The sequence below is a fragment of the Eulemur rufifrons genome, chromosome 19 (assembly GCF_041146395.1).
Source record: "Eulemur rufifrons isolate Redbay chromosome 19, OSU_ERuf_1, whole genome shotgun sequence".
Lineage (NCBI taxonomy): Eukaryota > Metazoa > Chordata > Mammalia > Primates > Lemuridae > Eulemur > Eulemur rufifrons.
The window spans coordinates 81,467,407-81,486,257 of NC_091001.1; the positions used below are offsets into that span (position 1 = coordinate 81,467,407).

General features: G+C 38.3%; 1 protein-coding gene across 1 annotated transcript in view; it reads right to left on the reverse strand.

Moving 5' to 3' along the window:
• Nucleotides 1–18,851, reverse strand: part of CAMKMT (calmodulin-lysine N-methyltransferase) — a 326,819-nt gene that overhangs the window by 18,121 nt on the left and 289,847 nt on the right. The window contains exon 8 of the mRNA XM_069494781.1: nt 6,934–7,008. Coding sequence (XP_069350882.1) covers nt 6,934–7,008 — 75 coding nt within the window. The remainder of the gene's footprint in view (nt 1–6,933; nt 7,009–18,851) is intronic.

An 18,851-nucleotide genomic window follows, 5' to 3' on the forward strand; every position in this document is an offset into this window, starting at 1 on the left:
TATACAGCATTGAAAAGCAGTCAAGAGATGAGGAAGAAGGGGACACTATTCCTGTCCTTACAGAAGTTACAATATAATAAGGAGGTGAGTCAGACACAGCACACACATTCAATACAAATGTCAGAGACACACACGCATTTTAATAACAACACAGCTAACACTCAGTGAGCTGAGTACTGGGTACCAGGTACCTTCTAAGATCTTTTCATGGGTTGGTTCATTTAATCCTCACATCAGTCCTAGGAGGTAGTTATAATTGTTATTGTGATTATTATTGTCCACATTTTATAGCTAAGGAAACTGAGGCATAGAGAGGTTTGGAGTCACACAGCTACCAATCGGCAGGCTGGGATTCACATCCGTGCCATATGGCTTCTCTGAGCCTTTGCTCTGTACCACTTCTCATATGGGTACAGAGCATGAGGTTAATGCCTAGAAGAGGGGCAGTGACAGGGTGAGGTCATCAGACGACTGGAGTGAGGCCAGGTTGATCTAGAAAGCCATCTCTTGTTACCTGCATACACAGCCATTGCTCCGTTTTGCAAGTTCAGTACCATAAGTAGGGCATCTGGGGGTTCTCCCGGGTTCCTTCATTCCTGTTAGCCTCCCACTCAGACTCTATGCCTCCTGAAGGCAGTGAGCGTGTCTGTGTCTCTTTGCCTCTCCCACAACATTTGGAAAAGACTGACGACACCATAGACTGAAAGGTTGTTTGATTCCTGGGGAAGAACAGCTGGGCTGCAGAGGTGGTCATTATAATGACAGTGTATTCTTGAGCTTTAGAGCCATCACTTCTAGGTTGTGTTTTTGCAAAGCAAAGCAAAAAAAGGACTGTCTCCTATTTAATAAAAATTGACAATGACATCCTTTTAAAAAGCAAGGGCAGCAGAACTACTTTTGAAGAGGCATCTTAACCCATAACACAATGCCAAATGCATTTGTTTGGGAATTAATGTGGAAAACCATTCCATTCACAACTTGGATTTCTCCTCTAGAGGTGGGTCTCTTACACCTTAAGCCAGAACACCGAACAACCTTGTGCGTAAGCCATCCTAGGAGGGGCCTTAGCGAGGCCCCCTACTCCCATTTTTGATGCCGCAGGTCGGTCCTTCTGATTTGGCCTCCCTACTCTTCATATAGCATCGTGGCTAAGTATCATCTACTCTGTGGACCTGCTTCATCCTTCTCTGAGCTAAGGGTATCAGCCATCAGTAGGAGGGCTGCTCTTCTCCCTCACAGGAGGCGGCTGTGTGGAGATCCACCTTAGACAAGCGAGGGGTGTGGTTCAGGGTTTAACAGAACTCTGGCTTTGACTTAGCTGCTATGTGACCTTGGGCAAGTCACTTCATGTGAGACCTCAGTTTCCTTTTCAATAAAGATCCACTTTTGTGGCTCTGTGGGCATCAAGTTAATAATATATGTTAGCCGATAAATAGCTGTTGAGCACCTATACATACTAGGGGCTAATTTAGGCATTGAGGATAAGCTATGACTAAGACAAAGTTCCCGTCCTCAAGGAGCTTCCGTTCTGTAATACACTTTGCTTTACTGGTTCCAGCACAGTGTACACATAGACGGTGCTCAATGAACATTTACTTGCTGACTGACTGGCAGATAATCAGAGTCCTTGCAATCAAGAGGCTTATGTAGGATGTTAGTTTCAACGACACTAAAACAGGTTGTGCACACTCCTTTACTGATATTGTTAAGGATGTTTCACCAGACGAGGTTCTCTTCTGATTTAATGATTCTCTCATTTGAGAAAGAGGAGTGAGGACAGCAGATCATGAGACATTTCCAAGTCAGTGCTTGGGTTTCTTTGGTCACCGTAGGTTTGGTGGAAGGTTCTCCCTTGGAAGATGCTTTGAGCAATGGAAAGAGAATCCTCCGCACATGACTTAGAAACCATGTCTAGGATGGGAATCTCATCCCATTCCATCTATCCTCAGGATAACCTGATTATCATTTCTTATCTTTCATAAAACTAGGTCCTTAAATCCTGGAGCACACAATGTATGTAAATTAAATGTTATACAGATTTGCCATTAAGTCATATTAAACAGTGATTAATAGCTATTAAGGATTAATGCAAAAGGAATCAAATTATAACTAAGTCTTTGAAAAAAGTTTGCTCTTCAGGACTCTGTATCTTATTCCTTAGAGAGGTAATAATATATTAAGTTTTAATAATTAAGCATTCTGGTTTTGTTTTGGTTTTTTTTAAGAAGACTATCACCGTGGGAAAATATCTCTGTCAGCTACTCAGGCCTATAAGAAACCTGGCTGGTTGAGACATGCAGCGTTTAAGCAAAGGACCACTCTCAGTTTATACGTGTGCATCCTAACAGCTGGTAAAATTGTTAGAAAGAAATAAACAGCATCTAAACAGCTGAGCTTAAAACATGCCCTTATATTTGAAAGGTAATATTGTCTACCCCATCACTCTGAACCAAATTTCCCAAAAGTAATTCTATTAGTAGTTCTCTAATAGATCTTTATTCCAAGCAAGCTCACTTTTCTACTTAACTCTGATGCAGAATTTATAACACTTTGTAGGGTATGTCATGTTAGCAATTTCAATGTGTTTTAGTGGGAATGATATATAATCTCCTGAAAATTTACCCCTTAAATAAGTCCTAATGGGCTGAGAGAGTAGCAGTAGCTTAAGTGGATCTATTAAAAAAAGACCGAGTGGGTCAGCGATGGGGATGGAGATACCTTTTTAACTCTCTCTTCGGTTACTGATCAAAATACCTTGGCAGTCTGGTTTGGCCATTAACACACACACATCCCTCTATGTGATTCACTTGTGGCATCAATGTTTGCTTTGTTCCATCGATCTGAATCACAGATTTTCCAACAAAGGAAAGGTGCCAGACCATTTTCACCACCTCCCTTAGAATCAAGAATTTTATGCAGACTGCAGAGCATCTGTGATTCCTCTCATAGGGAAATTAATTAGTGCAGAGAATAAGGAGACATTTTTCTCTATCAATATCCATAGAAAGGAAGACTGCAGTGTAATTTTCAAGGTGAAACGTGCTAAGTTAAATTCACTGTATTAGATTTAACTTTCAGTAAAGGCATGACCTTCTTCAGTATTTATCAGCTGATTTTTGTGAGAGCTCGGGCGATGCTGTGTCCTGATCACACTTGGCTCTACCTTTTTAGTTTTGAGATCTTGGACAGTTCATGCATTTTCTCTGGGACTCAATCTTCTCAGATGTGACGTAAAAGGGCTGACTATATTTGGGCTAAAGATCTTTTTAGGTGTAAAGGTCTGTGAGTTGTGATTTAGAGCTTTCCGTGATCCCAGCATCTAGAAGAAACAAAGAAATTCTAGAGCCTGCACTATTTCCATTTGGAGGAAAAAAAAATTACACAAAAACAGCTTTAAAAACAAACTTTTTTTTTTCATGATTTAGAGTAAAGCAAAAAAGATGAAAAAAAGACATAATCCACACTATAGAGCCAGTGTGAAAATGCTGAGGGGCAAGGTAGGTGGGGCGCTCCAGGCCACAGAACTTTCCCTCATTTCTTTCCAGTCTCGGGCTGTGGGCACGCAGATGTGCCGAACGGCCTGCAGACCCGGCTCAATGGGTCGGTCAGGCTATGGGTGGCATTTCAGATATGCTTTCTAAGCCTTTTGAGAATTCAAACGTACAGAGTCATTTCTATTTTTGCAGAGCTACAATAAACTGGAGAGCCGTCAAACACTGAATGACTGAATGAAAGCGTTCATTGGATAAAAAACATCTTACTTCCAGACTCTTAGATTATATTGTGATTGAACAGGAGTCTGGAAGGGCAGGCTTAAAATTAACAATCACTCACTATTCTAAACTCAGCAAGGACCAGGCTGGACTGCATTCCAGCAGAAAGGAATCCTTATATTAAACACAACATTAAACAAGTCAACTGAGGAACTTAATGGGCAGGGCTTTTTTTCCTACACCTGTGGTTAAAGATTCCAATATTTTGATGTTTGTCAACAGCATCCTTTTGCAGGTGTGGCTGTACCTCTATTTTTTCTTCTGTTTATTTCAAAGTTGACATTTTACAAGTTATTTAGGAACTGCTGAACCATGAAACTATTTTTCATTGTCAAAAATGCTGAACAGTGGAATAATGACTAGCTTTCACGGTTTGCCCTTTATTTTATAATCTAGTTGAGCTACTACATTTAGTTGTGAACTAAGAAACTGTCTCTTCTGGGAAATAAGTTATTCCCCCCACTGCCTACAGGTTTTTGAATGTTTGAATGTAAATATATGAATATATGAATGATTTAAGAACATAAACATATCACCGCTTGTTGTAATCATGTGCATTTTACTTGAACCACAATGTGGGTTTGGAATAGGTTTGTGAATAGAGCTTGTTTTCATGTAAATGGGATCAAGCATTACCACTGGTTAGCTATTCAGGGAATCAGACAATGCCACCCTTGCTGGAAATGCTTCAATAAGAATTTAATTCATGTACCTAATATTTGAACTCCGACTCTTGCTTCATATTCCTGTGGCCTAATCCAGATCTCATTGCTGACAATGACTAAAGGATGGTGTGAGACTTACCGTGATCTATTTATGTGTGGCACCTCTTTCTGGCACTGAGGATTTCAGGTTTCATCTCGGAGGTAGTGTCTAAAGAGAGCATTCTTTTCCTCCTCTGTGACATTCTAAAAAATGCAGCATGGTCTGCCTGCCTGCCTGCCTGCCTGCCCCTAGAAGCAGCATCTATGCCAGGGCTTTTATAGAGAAACATCAAACCAACAGGACATAAAGAACTCACGGAATCCTGTGTTTTGCCACTGTATGTACAATGTGCGTATTACAAACATTATTGTACTTTCTAAGTTTCTAAGCAGCTTACCCATCCCTGTGAATATGAAGAGAGACCATTACCAAAGCATTTCTTTTGGAAATAATATCAGCATCGCAATGAGAGTAGCTTAATGTTTCACATTTACAAACGGGAAATTATAAACAGGCTGACGTTCTGGCACTTACAACACCAGGAGAAAAAAAAAAAAAAAACTTAACAACAATTCATGCATAGAAAAGCCATTTATAAAATGAAGCTTGGTGTATTTAGTTCACTTGAAGCCATAAATTCTCATACAGCTACCAGATGTGTGTGTCCGTGTGTGTGTTCATATAATATTGCATTATGTTACGTATTTGTAATGAAAGCCTTAAGCTGAATATGCATAACGTATATCAGTTGTACGTGACCCTGTTGTCAGTGAGGGAAAAAAAGACTGTTTTTCAAACATGTTGTGTGGCTATTTTTAACCTGAGAACATTAATCAGAAAAGAGCTTAAATCTTACTTCCTCTGCTTGCCTCTCTGGTACAAATAGGATGACATGGTGTGAGTGTCCATAACATGAGGTATGACAAAGCCAGGCTGTTTTGATATTTGTGTGAGGGACAAATTTAACTCTAAATCTCTTGGCCAGACCTGCCTTCCCCACATAATCAGCGCCCATCCGCGTGTGACCCCCGTCTAAACCTTCAAGAAGACGCTGCCCCCTTCCCTCTTGCCGCTGCTCTCTGATCTGACTTTCATGCTTAATCTGATCTAATCCTGCCAGCATTATCTTCATCTGTGCAATGAAACCTGGAGGATTCTTTCTCATATTTGGTGAGGAAAGGCATTTACTAAATTACTTGCTCAAATCATACGGTGAGGTTTTAGCTCCTTATTTTTGATTAGATGAGGGATACAGAATTGAGGCACATTACCAATGATTAGTCAGAAATCTAGGTTTCTCCCATTTTGGAAGAAGGCTTTCTGAAAGTGGGTGCAAAAAGACTAAAAGGGCATAAGAAACTAGAACCCGTCAGCGAAAAATAGAACAAAATAGTTATTTTTCATTGAGAAGTATCTTTCAGAAGAGAAAAAAAAGCAAACCTCATTCCATTGACTTCAGAAGAAAAGTTATCCATTGTAAATCTCATTAAAATAATAATAACAGAAAAACCTACTTCCTGAAAATTCCATTCAACTCTCCTCTAGGGAGTCTTCTCTGAGTTCTGGATCTTATGATTGGGCTTATCAATATATAATAATAGAACTTCAGAATCTAAACCTGTGTTTTCAGATCTAAAGTGTCATAACAAAGATCATAAAACTACAAAAGAGATCTTACTATTGACAGGGAAAAAACTTGTGAAATGTCAATGTTTCCCATATGCTGAAATAATTATGATGCATGTTTATCCTGTAACTTAGGATCAGACTTTCATTAACAAATACATAGATTGGGCTAAAACAGAAGATAAAATATCTAATGTAAATTATTTTTAAAAAGCAGGCACCTGTCAGAGATTGTAATGCTATTATTTGCATAAGAATAAAACGTCATTTTATAATATTTGTTTTGTGTATAATTAAATACGATAATTGGATACACTGAAAACATTAGATAGCAAATATACATTTTAAGAAACGCTATTTCCCCAAAGATATTCCACAGATATGTTTATTTGCTGGAGAGTATATACATGTGTACACATATACATATTCCCTTATATCAATAGTCATATCTCTCCTAAGAAGTAAGCTAATTGAGCTGTTTGTGTTGATAAACTCCTTTTTCTCCAGACTATTCCTCTCCGAGCCATAATTATTTGCAATTTGCCTAAGTCGTCCATTTACTGATACGTCAAGCATGAAACAGAGGCAATTCCAGAAAATGGAAATGCTTCTCAAAATCAATCTTTGGGAAATAATGTGGTAGAAGTTACTGTGTGATAGAAGACTACCTTATAACTGTCACATGGAGATGAATATTAATTTGTTGAGGTTAAGGTGGCTTTGTGCTTCATTTGTTGACTTTGCTTAGCCGTCAGCAAAGCAGTACAGCCCAATTACTCCAGCAAAGCTATTTTTTCTAACAGGAGTTTTATGATTTTTATGTACTTACCAGTCAGCACACATAACAATGTCAAAATGTCCTTCCAGTTGAGAGACATCTGTCTCATTATCCCATCGTAAAACGCTTGAGGAGAAAAAGATTTTAAAAATTATACTTAGGGTTTTTTTTTTAACTTTTGATTTTGAGCTATTAACATTATTTTTTGTGGCACTTGAAATTATTTAAAAGGTATATACAAATTATTTCAAAAGGTATAATTAAAAAAAGTAGGATGTAACTGTCTTCTATATTTTAGTCTTCAAATCTAGAAAAGGAAGAATTCTCTATTTAAATACGATAGTTAGGCTTTTTGCTAGTTTTCATACGTTTTTGTGAGCAAACTAGGGAGAAATATCTTATCTTCACCATAGTCATTAGAATGATTCTAGACCCTTAACGTCAATGAGGTACATATTGAAATCGAAGTAGTCCCCATCTGACTGGAATACAAATTTATAAAAAGTAAATGATGTGAGACTTAGTGTATATCCATCTTGCCTTACATGTCAGTTGCATTTCTTATTGATGGAATGAGCAATTTGTCAAGTTGGAAGTAAAGAAGAAGAAACTTTCATTTTGTAGTTCTGTTGTTAGGCATATTTAAAAATTCACCTATACTGACACTTAATCTCCAAAAGATGATGAGATTTTAAACCTCACATTAATAACAATAACTAATAACATGCATTTGAAAACTCTAGTTATGCTTATAAAAGCAACCAGAGGTTTTAAGTTACTCTCAATTGATAACTGTGATGATTATCGGGTATTTTAACTATTTGTCTCTCCACCACACCAAAATTGTGATTTGCAGTACTATTTTTCAAAGTAAAATTCTGCTCCTATTTTCCATTTTGATTCTTTAGAGCTAAACTGAGTGATCATATCCTACCCTGTCCAGTTATATTTGCTTACTTTGATGGGTTATTTTTTCTACATCTTCCCTCTGTGAAAAGTCATGTGTTTGAATACAAAAATAAGTCTTATTCTAGGCAATCCAAAAGTCATTTTCATACATAGTACATCAATGCTAGTGAATTTCTTAAGGTAGAAAAGATTAAACACATCACCACAAAAATACCCATACACGTGAATGTTAGTTCATTCACTGGTTCAACTAATCCCTGCCAAGCGCCTCCTTATTGTGTGTCAAGAGCTGTGCGGTGTTGTGGGCGGTGCCTTCACAGGGGCAGCCTGGCCAGCCACACAGACACATAGCCCTTAATCCAATGCTGTATCCTACGTGTTGTGTGAGCGTATGACTTGGAGCACCAGGAAGGGCTTTCCAGAAGAAGTCGATTCCCTCAGTGTTCACAGGTCCTGTGACACAGAGACGAGCTTTATAAATTCACTCTATTCTTGTACTTGCCCAGGACCGCTAGAAAGGCAAGAAATGAAGGAAACCAGGAAATCCCTGAGAGATTAATGCTTACTTTATTTTGGGGTTCCTCAGAAACTTCATGTACCTAGGGAGAGTGGGAAACAACCAACACCAACTTTTCTGGAAATGCTGAGGCTTCCAGCACACCCGGGACTCAGGCTCAGTGGGAAAGTGGGCCAGCTCAGCCCTCATCAAGGGACTGAAAGTCTTAGCTTCTATGTGAACAAGATGGATTAAAATAGAGATCTATTTAATATACTAGACTTTCTCAGATCACAAAGTAATGTATCCATCACACAAAATTTGAGAAAAAAGATAAAAGTATTCAAATTACTCAATCTTACCATTCCACAAATGACTATTTAGAACATGCTTTTAACATACATGTAATTACTAAAGCACAAGAACAGAAAGTGCAAGAAATCTGTGTTGACACTGGATGTTGTATTCCTGAGGTGCTTCAGCCTCTTGGTTCAACAAAGACAAACTGGAGAGACAGGGGTGTGATGGCCATGGATTACCACGGCAGCTGTAACGAGTTGTGGCTCTAAAATAAATTGAAATGCCCGGCTTGGTCACATGGACCACAATACATTCTCAAAAGGCATTTTCCCCTAGTTCTCACGAGGCTTATGGCTGTGCTGCAAGCATGTGACAGAGGGAGAGTGGTGTTGTGGAAAGAGTCCAACTTTAGCACAACTGACACACCTAGGTTCAATCTTGGTTCCTACCTTTAGTAGCTGTCTGAGTTTAGGCAATTATTTAACCTTTCTGAGCTTGTTTTCTGATCTGTAAAATGGGGATTACAATGGTCACCTCCTTGAACACTCCAAGAGCACCATTCATCCTGTATATGGAGTTGTATTGTTCACAAAACATACAATGGGAATGGTACCCCCTGGAGTTGTGCTATCAGGCAGCCTGCTATCTTGGAGGCTAGAGATGATGGTGACTTCATTATTCAAAGGGCTGGTCCTTCTAACTCCTCTCCTCCAATGACCTTGCCGCTACCTTCCGGAGACACTCCCATGCATAGTCATGTACACAAGAGCAGTGCTTCAGCTGTGGGGAAGGACCTGCTTTTGTTTGTTTGTATCCAATCTGTTGTAGACCAATACTTTTGCAAAACACAATCACAAATCAGTAGACAAATGAGACTGAAAAAAACAAATGCATCCCAAAACAAGTCCACTGATCATATGCTTGGATGTTGGAGCAGTGTTGCCAAACATTTCAATTTCTCAACTTAACTTCACTAGAGATCAATAAAATACAGTTCACACCAGTCCACAGCCTACTCATTGGGTAGCACTGCTCTAGACCTTGTCTTGACCAATTACTGCAACCCTAATCCACTCTCTGACCAACCCCTGCTGTCTTTCACAGCTCACTCCTTCTAGAAGTTACGCTAATCCAGCCATTCTTCAATCCTACTGGCCCACACTGATCTTATCACCATGTCACTGTCCCTCTTTCCTAATATTTATCTTTCTTTCTTACCCAGCTTAAATTCCATAGCCTATCATTTTAATTACTCCCTTGTATACACTCCCTACTCCCTTGTCCCTCTCTTACTTCCTTGTATTTGTTAAATCCAGCTCTCAGACTGATCCGTGACTGCACCTTGTGCACTAAATGTGGCTGGAGACAGCACACAAGCATTCTGACTGGCTTTGCTTTAAATTCATGACCATGAACCTCAAGTGAACTCTTAATGATGTCTGGCAGTTATACTTACATTTCCTTTGTCCTTTTAGTCTCCCACTCTCCTAGCTCATTATTTTGCACTTTCTCTTCTCTTTTCAAAATTCTAACACTACCTCCCTCATCCTCACTTTCAGCTGATGACCTCGCTTCCTACTTTACTGTCAAAATTGCAGCAATCAGATGAGAACTTCCATAAACTCCCACCACCACATTTATGCTCCTGACAGCATCTGCACCTACATACTATGCCTTCCTGCCTATTATCACAGATGAGGTATCTGTACTCCTGTCTACAGCCAGTATCTTCTTGTATAGCCCACATCCATCCCCTTTCATCTATTCCAGCACATGGCTCTAGCAATTTCCTTTCTCTTTCCTACATTATCAGCTCTTTTCTCTCTCTGGATTATTTCCACCAATATTCAAATGTGCAGTTATTTCTCCCCTTGTAAAATACCCTCTCTTGATGCTCCCTTCCCTCCAGTTATTGCTCCATTTCTCTGTTCCTCGCTTGCAGAAAAACTCCTTGAAAACAGAGTTTAAACAACTGTTTCCAATTCCTCTCCTCCCATTGTCTCTTAAATCCACTGCAATCAAGCCCTGACATTCCACCAAAATGCTGTTGTCAAACTCACCAAAGATCTCCACATTGCTAAATTCAGGTCAGTTCTTAGTCTTCATTCTACTGGACCTATTGGCCTGTACCTCTCCCATGAACTCCAGATTCATACCTCCAACTTCCTATTTTAATATATCCACTTGGATATCCAATAGACATCTCAAATTTAACATGTTCAAATTTGAATTCCTGATCATCGTTCCTCAAATTCACTCACTCACAGCCTTTTTTTATCTCGTTAATGGTAATTCTATCTTTTTGGCTCAGGCCAAAAACCTTGAATATATCCCTGATCTTTTATTTTATGCTCCACATTAAGTATGCCAGAAATGCAGGTGGTTCTATCTTTGAAATGTATCAAAATCCAACCACTTCTCTCTATTTCTACTGCTCCCACCTGGTTTAAACGACCATCACTTCTCATCTGATTTATTGCCTCATCTCCTAACTGGTCTCCCTGCTTCCACCTGTCATCCTACAATCTCTGCTCAAGACAGCAGCCAGAGTGATCCTTTTAAAACATAGGTCAGATCATGAGCCTTTCCTCTCTTCACTCAGAGTAAAGCCAGTGTCTTTGCAATGACTTACAAGACCCTATACAATTAGGCCTGGTTACCACTGACCTCATCTCCTATTACTCTCCCCTTTGTTCTCTTTCCTCTAATGACACTGACTTCCTTATGATTTCTTAGGTACACGATGCATGCTTCTGTCCTAGGAGCTTGATACTGGCTGCTCACTCTGCCTAAATGCTCTTCCTCCAGATACCTCTATGGCTCTCTCCTCACCTCCTTTATGTCTTTGCTCAAATGCCTTACCTTCTCAGGGAGCCTCCCTTGACCACCCTCTTTAAAACTGCAATCATTTATTTTTAGTCCAGCACTTCAGAAATCCCTTATCTTGCTTTTTATTTTTCTATAGCAGTCATTAACCTTTAAAGTGCTATATAACTAAATCGTTAATTTTGTTTTTTCTCTTTTTCCCCACTAGAATATAAACACCACATGGATAGAGATTCTTAAAATCTGTTTGGTACAGTGATGTATTTCCAATGCTTGGAACAGTCCCTGGTACACAATAACTGCTCAATAAATATGTTATGTAAATAAATTCTGTGTAACTATACCTAGCACAGTGCCTGACACCCAAAAGGCCCTCAAGAAATAGAAGTTTTTATTATTAAGTTGTCCTCTGAATAGAAATGTAGATTAGCTAGATAGGAAGGCCACTTAGAATGGTTTCTGAGGACTTCTGCTTCCGGCAAAGATGGAATAACAAGGCCCTCATTTAGCCTTTTGCATAAAACAACCAAAAAAAGTAGACAAAATATATAAAACAGTAGTTTTCAAGACACTGAACATGAGCAACACAGGACAGTGATCCTTGAGAAAGGAAAAACAAACGAAACGAGCCCTACTATTACCTCAGAGCACTGCCTTGAGGGAGTTTCCAGGCACAGCATAGAGAGGGAGAATGAGGTAGAACCAGGTGGACTGCCTGAGCTAAGGAGATGAAACCGAGAGTCTGAGGAAACTGAGGCAGTTAGAGCTCCCAGGATGGAGTACTGAATAGAAGAGGGCTGCACAGAGCAAGAACGCTGGAAATCTGTAGATGGTCCCTGAAGAGTATTCTGTAGAGAACTAATTCATGCATGCATGTGAGGAAACTACTTGAGGTTAGAGAAAGAACCATCTAAGAGGATTGGAGGGGAGTGGGCCAGTGTTTACACAGGGCCAGGAATAGTGCCTGTTCCACCAGGCAGACTAGAAAACCTCACAATTTACAGACATTGGGTAGAGTCCTCAGAAGGTCTTGTCTCAGCAGTGGAGAATAATGAGTCCTAGACTAAACACTGCCCTGGCTCTGCCTGACAAATCTCAAAAGCAAGACACAAAAGTATCAAACTATTTCAAAGTAACTTAAGTATACCCCAGAACAAAACTCAAAACATTTACAGGAATACCAAAATGTTCAGATCTAAATATGGTTAAATTCAAAATGCCTGGTATATAATCAAAGATAGCCAAATATGCAAAGAATTAAAATAACAAAATCCATAGTTAGGAGACAAATCAAATAATTGAACCTGTTGTAAAACTGACACAGATGTCAGAATTAGCAGACAAGGTCATTAAAATAGTAATCATAATGGTATTTAATATATCCCACAAATCAGGTGGTGTCATGGAAGAGATTTTTTAAAGTCCCAAATCAAACTTCCAGAAATGAAAACTACAATATCTGAGAAGAAAATATATTGGATTTTGCCTGTTCTCTTTGCATCTCACATACCATCACTTGTGTGGAATGGCTCCATATTTGCTCACCATTTTTCACTCTCATTCAGGCCTGGACTACTTCTTTCTTTCTCTCTGGAACTACTGAAATGGCTTTTTCAAAATCAAAAGGCCCTTGTTATTGTAAAATAAAATATAGGCACATTAAACAATAAGCCAGATGAAACAAATATATGCCTTCATTATCGTGAGGCAAACACCCTTGTAACCACCACCCAGATCAAGAAATAGAACTTTGCCTGACACCTTCACGTGCATGTCCCATTCACTCCCCCTCCACCCCAACGTGATGACTTCTTAACTGGTCTGTCTGCCTCTAGTCTCTCCCTATTCATCACAAATAACTCACTTTGCCTGGATACATCTTTTCTACTTCTATGTCTTTGATTACTTCCTCCCTGCTTTTTATACCTGGAATGCTCACTTCAACTGTTTTTCTTTCATTGCCTTTAATTTACTAGGTCACAGCTCAATGGCCACCTCCTTCAGGAAGCGTTCTCAGATCCTTCCGCATTAAATGACTGATCTCTGTATACTCACATAGCATAATTAACTCAATTAAAGCAGATTCTGTCTTGTGTCTTGGTAGCTGGGGAAGTGTCTCTCTCTTGTCTGGACATCTGGAACTTCCTAAAGGCAGAAACCTCACCTTACTCATTCTCAGAATCCCTAGAGAGCCCATCACAGTGCCTGACACGTAGCATACACTAGATTACCTTTTATTGAATTGAACTGAATAATATAAGTTGAACTAGAATAGCAGCTTAGTGAAATATTTTAGACAAAGATGTTATTCATTAATAAAAGCAATTCTATAACCTTACAGAGTATATATAAGACAGATATAGCACATATGTGCGTGCACACACACGCACACACATACACAGGTCCAGAAAACATAACAATGCTATAAAAGAGATCCAAGCATTATCTTTGGATCTTCATTTTCTCACCTAGTCTAGAACTAGTATTTCTCACCTGGGGTAGTATTGACAGCTGGGAAGGACAATTCTTCATTGTAGTGGACTGTCCCTTGTATTGTAGGATGTTTTCAGTCCCTGTTCCCCTCGGGACTATAAAAACCCTTAGCTATTGTGACAACCAAACAAAAATGTCCCATGTGATTACACACAGTGCAGAGGTAGACACAAAGTCCACCTCTGGTTGAGAACTGCGGTTGGATTAACCCTAAAGCTTTTTCCACCTCTAATGTGTGCTTTCTGCTGAATCCCAACAACTAAAGGCTGTGATGTAGGCAAGAAACTAATCAGAAGAATTACTCTCCTATCTGTCCAACTTTCCCCTTTCAATGCCAGTCACATCTTCATTAAGATGACACCATAGAAATTCAGAGTCCAAAGTGGGGAATAAAGCCCTGAGGTAGAAGGTAAAGAATACCTCTGCTATGGACAGAGGATATCCATACTTTTACCTCTGTGCTTTCAGTTTACTAATCTGAGCAGCAATCTAGAGATATAAAGTGGGTTTATCAAAGTGTGGGCTGTGCTCCAGATATATTAGAATCACCCGAAGAGGTTGTTAAACTGTCAGATTCATAAGCCTCAACCCCATGGAGTCTGACTGAGCAAACAAAGTTAGTCTGAGGCCTAGAAACATGTTTTTAAAAGAAAGTCCCACAGGTGATTCCCATGATGATAGGTCCTGAACCCCTAGGAGAAACCCTGTTCCAGAAAATCTCTACATATTTGGATTTAGGTTTAGAACATCCTTTAGCCACAGGTCTAGACTTCAGTTCCAAGCATCAGATTTCATTATTTTCCAAAGGGGAATTTTAAAGAGGGCACCACTCCAGAGAAATAACAGTTGCCCTAAAGACAGACTTGGTTAAGAACACGGCCCTTAGCTAAGGGAAGGAAGGAACATCACAGATTAACCAAAACAGGATTTCACATATTTAAATTCCTTGAAACAGATGACCCGATCAACTTTGCTGTTTCTATCATCAAAAAAAATTAATTTACATTTTTAGACTAGGAATAAGGCTTGGAGAAAGGTAAGGGGGAAGTAAAATTGGGTCTCAATGAAATTTTTACCTTAGAAGCCCTACAAGATTAGTTAACTACAGACAACTGAGAGCTGACTGTGAGTCAGGTTTTTTTCTTTCATTGTAAGTACATGGCATCTGTAAAACAAGCAAGCAAATACAGTGAATGGAGCTGGCTTTAACAAATTTCAGAAATCTGGACAACTTTAAAGCAATGCAACACGATGGAATTTAATGAAAAACTCTCAGGACTCTAGTTCAGTGGTTCCCAAATGAGGGCTCCAGACCAGCAGCGTCAGAGTCACCTGTTGGAAATGAAAAGTCACGGGCCCTACTTCAGACTCCAAGGGTGTGGGGCCCAACAATCTGTGTCGTAACAAACTCTGCAAATGATTCTGAGAATAAAGTTTGAGAACTGTTGCTCCAGTTTATCACTTATATGTTTCTGGACTGACTTTAAGGCTGATCCCAGCTCTGTGTTTTTGTCTGGAATTTAGCTGAAATGAACTTATTCCAGAGTGCAAAAGGAAGGTAGATTTGCCTAACATTCAGACCTCCCCCATGCTAGAGACTGGTGTATTCTGCACTGGTTAAAGAGGACTGCGTAGGGTCTTGAAATCTTAGAATGAAAAGTACTAATTATTTTACTAATTATATTTTCCATCTCAAATATCTCTGATTCTATGATTATGACAGCTGATTAACTTATATGGTAGCAAACAAAGTGACAACAAACTATTAGAACTAATGGATTGGAAATTATAATTATGTGCCATTTGATATGAAATAACAAAATTAATTATTGCTTTTTGGTGTTTTTATTTCTTTTTCTTTTTTTCTTTATTTTTCAGGCTTAATGTGCTTCCAAGTGCAGAGTATTTTTTAGTATAGGAATCATTTTTATTTCTTGCCACTATAAATTATTAATATCATATACAAAATAATAGGGTAAACATTATTCTGATCTAGAATTAGGGTAGCAGCGTAGGGTGACCCACTAAGAGGTGGTTCAAAAGGTAAGAAAAGCTTCCAAATTCTTTTAAGAACTTGATGTTAAAATCTGACAAAGATTGCATGATAAAGGAAACCCTGAACCAATTTTGCTGATGAAGGTAAAAGGCCAGATGATATCATACACTGCTGGTGGGAATGTAAAGTGGTCCAGCCACTTTGAAAAATAGTTTGGCAGTTCCTCAAAAGTTTAAATGTAGAGTTATTATATGACCACATAGACCCAACCAAAATGAAACATCACAAAATCTTATACATAAATGTTCCTGGCAGCATTATCCATAATAGCCAATACATGGAAACAACCCAAATATCCACCAACTGATGAATGGATAAATAAAATGTATAACCATATAAGTGGAATATTGTTCAGCCATAAACACGTTGATGCATGCTACGACATTAATGAACCTTGAAAACACCACGTTAAGTGACAGAAGCCAGACTCAAAAGACCACATGTTGTATGATTCCATTTATGTGAAATGTCCAGAATAAGCAATGCACAGAGACAGAACATAGATAGTGGTTGCCTAGCCCTGGGAAGGAGGAAAAGTAGGTGGGTGGTAAGGAGTGATTACTAATGGCTACAGGGTTTCTTTTGGGGTGATAAAAATACCCTGTAATTGATTGTGATGGTTGCACAAACCTGTAAAAACAGTATACTTTTTTTGTATACTTTTAAGTGGGTGACTTGTATAGTATGTGAATTATATTTCAATAAAGTTGATATTTAAAAAATCCCAGATAACAGATTATTAGAGTACAGCAGCATATTAAAAGAAGAATGAAGACATCATGACCAAGTAACTAGAAATGCAGAAATGTTTTAATATTAGGAAACCTGTTAAAATGATTTGTCATAGAGGTTAAATAAGAAAAGCAATTTGGTCATCTCCATTTTTTTTTTTTTTTTTTTGAGACAGTGTCTTGCTTTGTTGCCCAGGCTAGAGTGAGTGCCGTGGCGTCAGCCTAGCTCACGGCAACCTCAAACTCCTGGGCTCAAGCGATCCTTCTGCCTCAGCCTCCCGAGTAGCTGGGACTACAGGCATGTGCCACCATGCCCGGCTAATTTTTTGTATATATATATTTTAGTTGGCCAGATAATTTCTTTCTATTTTTAGTAGAGACGGGGTCTCGCTCTTGCTCAGGCTGGTCTCGAACTCCTGACCTTGAGCGATCCACCCGCCTCGGCCTCCCAGAGTGCTAGGATTACAGGCGTGAGCCACCGCGCCCGGCCTGGTCATCTCCATTGATGCTGAAAAGACATCTGCTAAAATTCCATATTTATTTATGATAAGAAATCTCTTAAAAATAGAAATCAACACAAGAATTCCTTAACAAGATAAAAAAAATGTATATCTCAACCCAAAAGCTAATGCATGCTTAATATTGAAACAGTAGCAGATTCTCAACAAAGTCAGATCCAAAGATGCCTATTATTTAATAATCATTGTGAAAACTTTTATCTAATAAAATTATTCAAGAGAAAGAAAAAAGAGCTATAAGAAGCAGAAAGAGGTCAAAATTGTCATCATTTGAAGATGATATGACGGTTTATTTGGAAAATTCAAGAGGATAAACTGACAAAGTATTAGAAATAATAAGAACTCACTGAGGTGACTAAACATTTACTACACCAAACACTATAGCTTTGTTTTTTATATATGCAGATACAACCTGTTAGAAAACATAATGGAAGAGAAGATCGTATTTATAAGACTAACAAAAAAGATAGTTTGCAAAAATAAACTTAACAAGAGAATTGAAAATGCTAGTGAAACACCTAAAAAAGCTTAAATAAAAACATTCATGTTCTTGAATAGGAAGACTCAAAGTTTTTAAAAAGTCAGGTGTTAGCAAATTTATTTATAAATTTATTTCAATCACAATGAAAATGCCAATATAATAAAAAACAACAGAATTTTAGAAAATTCTAAGGAAGAAAGAATAATGGCATTAGTCTCAATAGCTATGAAAATATATTGCAAAGTTATAGTTACACAGTGTTTGCTAGGGTCATACAAATAGACAAAATCCACTTCTGAAAATTTGTTCTATAGATATACTTGCAAACATATGGTTTATGTACAGATGTGTTTCACTGCAGCATTGTTTGAAAGCAAATTAATGTCCATTATTAAGGTAAAAAATAAATGATTGTTTAGTGAATCATGATGGGCCATTCTCTAAAAAAATTTTTAAAGACTGTCCCTGTCCCTTTTTAAGTGAAAAACTACTTTGAAAATAGACATTTTTATTGGTATATAACTTATGTGATATAAAATTCTGTGAAGGGAGAAGGATTTTTCTCTTAACACCGGAAGACATGTTCACAGAGAATACACTTGTCTGATATGCACACCTGGCTATCAGTACAGGCCTAATGTTGGTGGTGAGATTTTGACCTTGATCAAGAATAGGAATGGGCAAGTCTGAAGAGTCAACACAATGTTATTGTAAAATAAAAGGCCTTAATTTTTAATTTACTATAGTTTAAGAGGGTCCCTATAAAAACCCAGTGTCTCCAAATTTTAAAATCTGGCTCATTTTAATACAAAAAGGGCAACTCTATCAGACTATCTGAAACATAGGATAACTTTCCTATGTGAGTTGGTTTCTTCAGTGCAAAACACTAAATAGTAGTGACATGAGCCCTTCTATAAAATTGTCAAGCAAATCAACAATGTTCTATGTTAGTAATAGAAAGCACACATAATAATTTCATTTTGTCATATCCAAGATAGCTAAGGAAGGAAACAGGACAGTGGCATCTCTAGAATTCTCAGCGGTTCTCAAGATTCTTTTACTGTAATTCTAGCAAAACTCACTCACAGGTATATTTTATCAGAAAATTTCTTAAAGAGAGCCCTCAGCTTCCTTATCTCAGTTACCTTCTACTAACCTT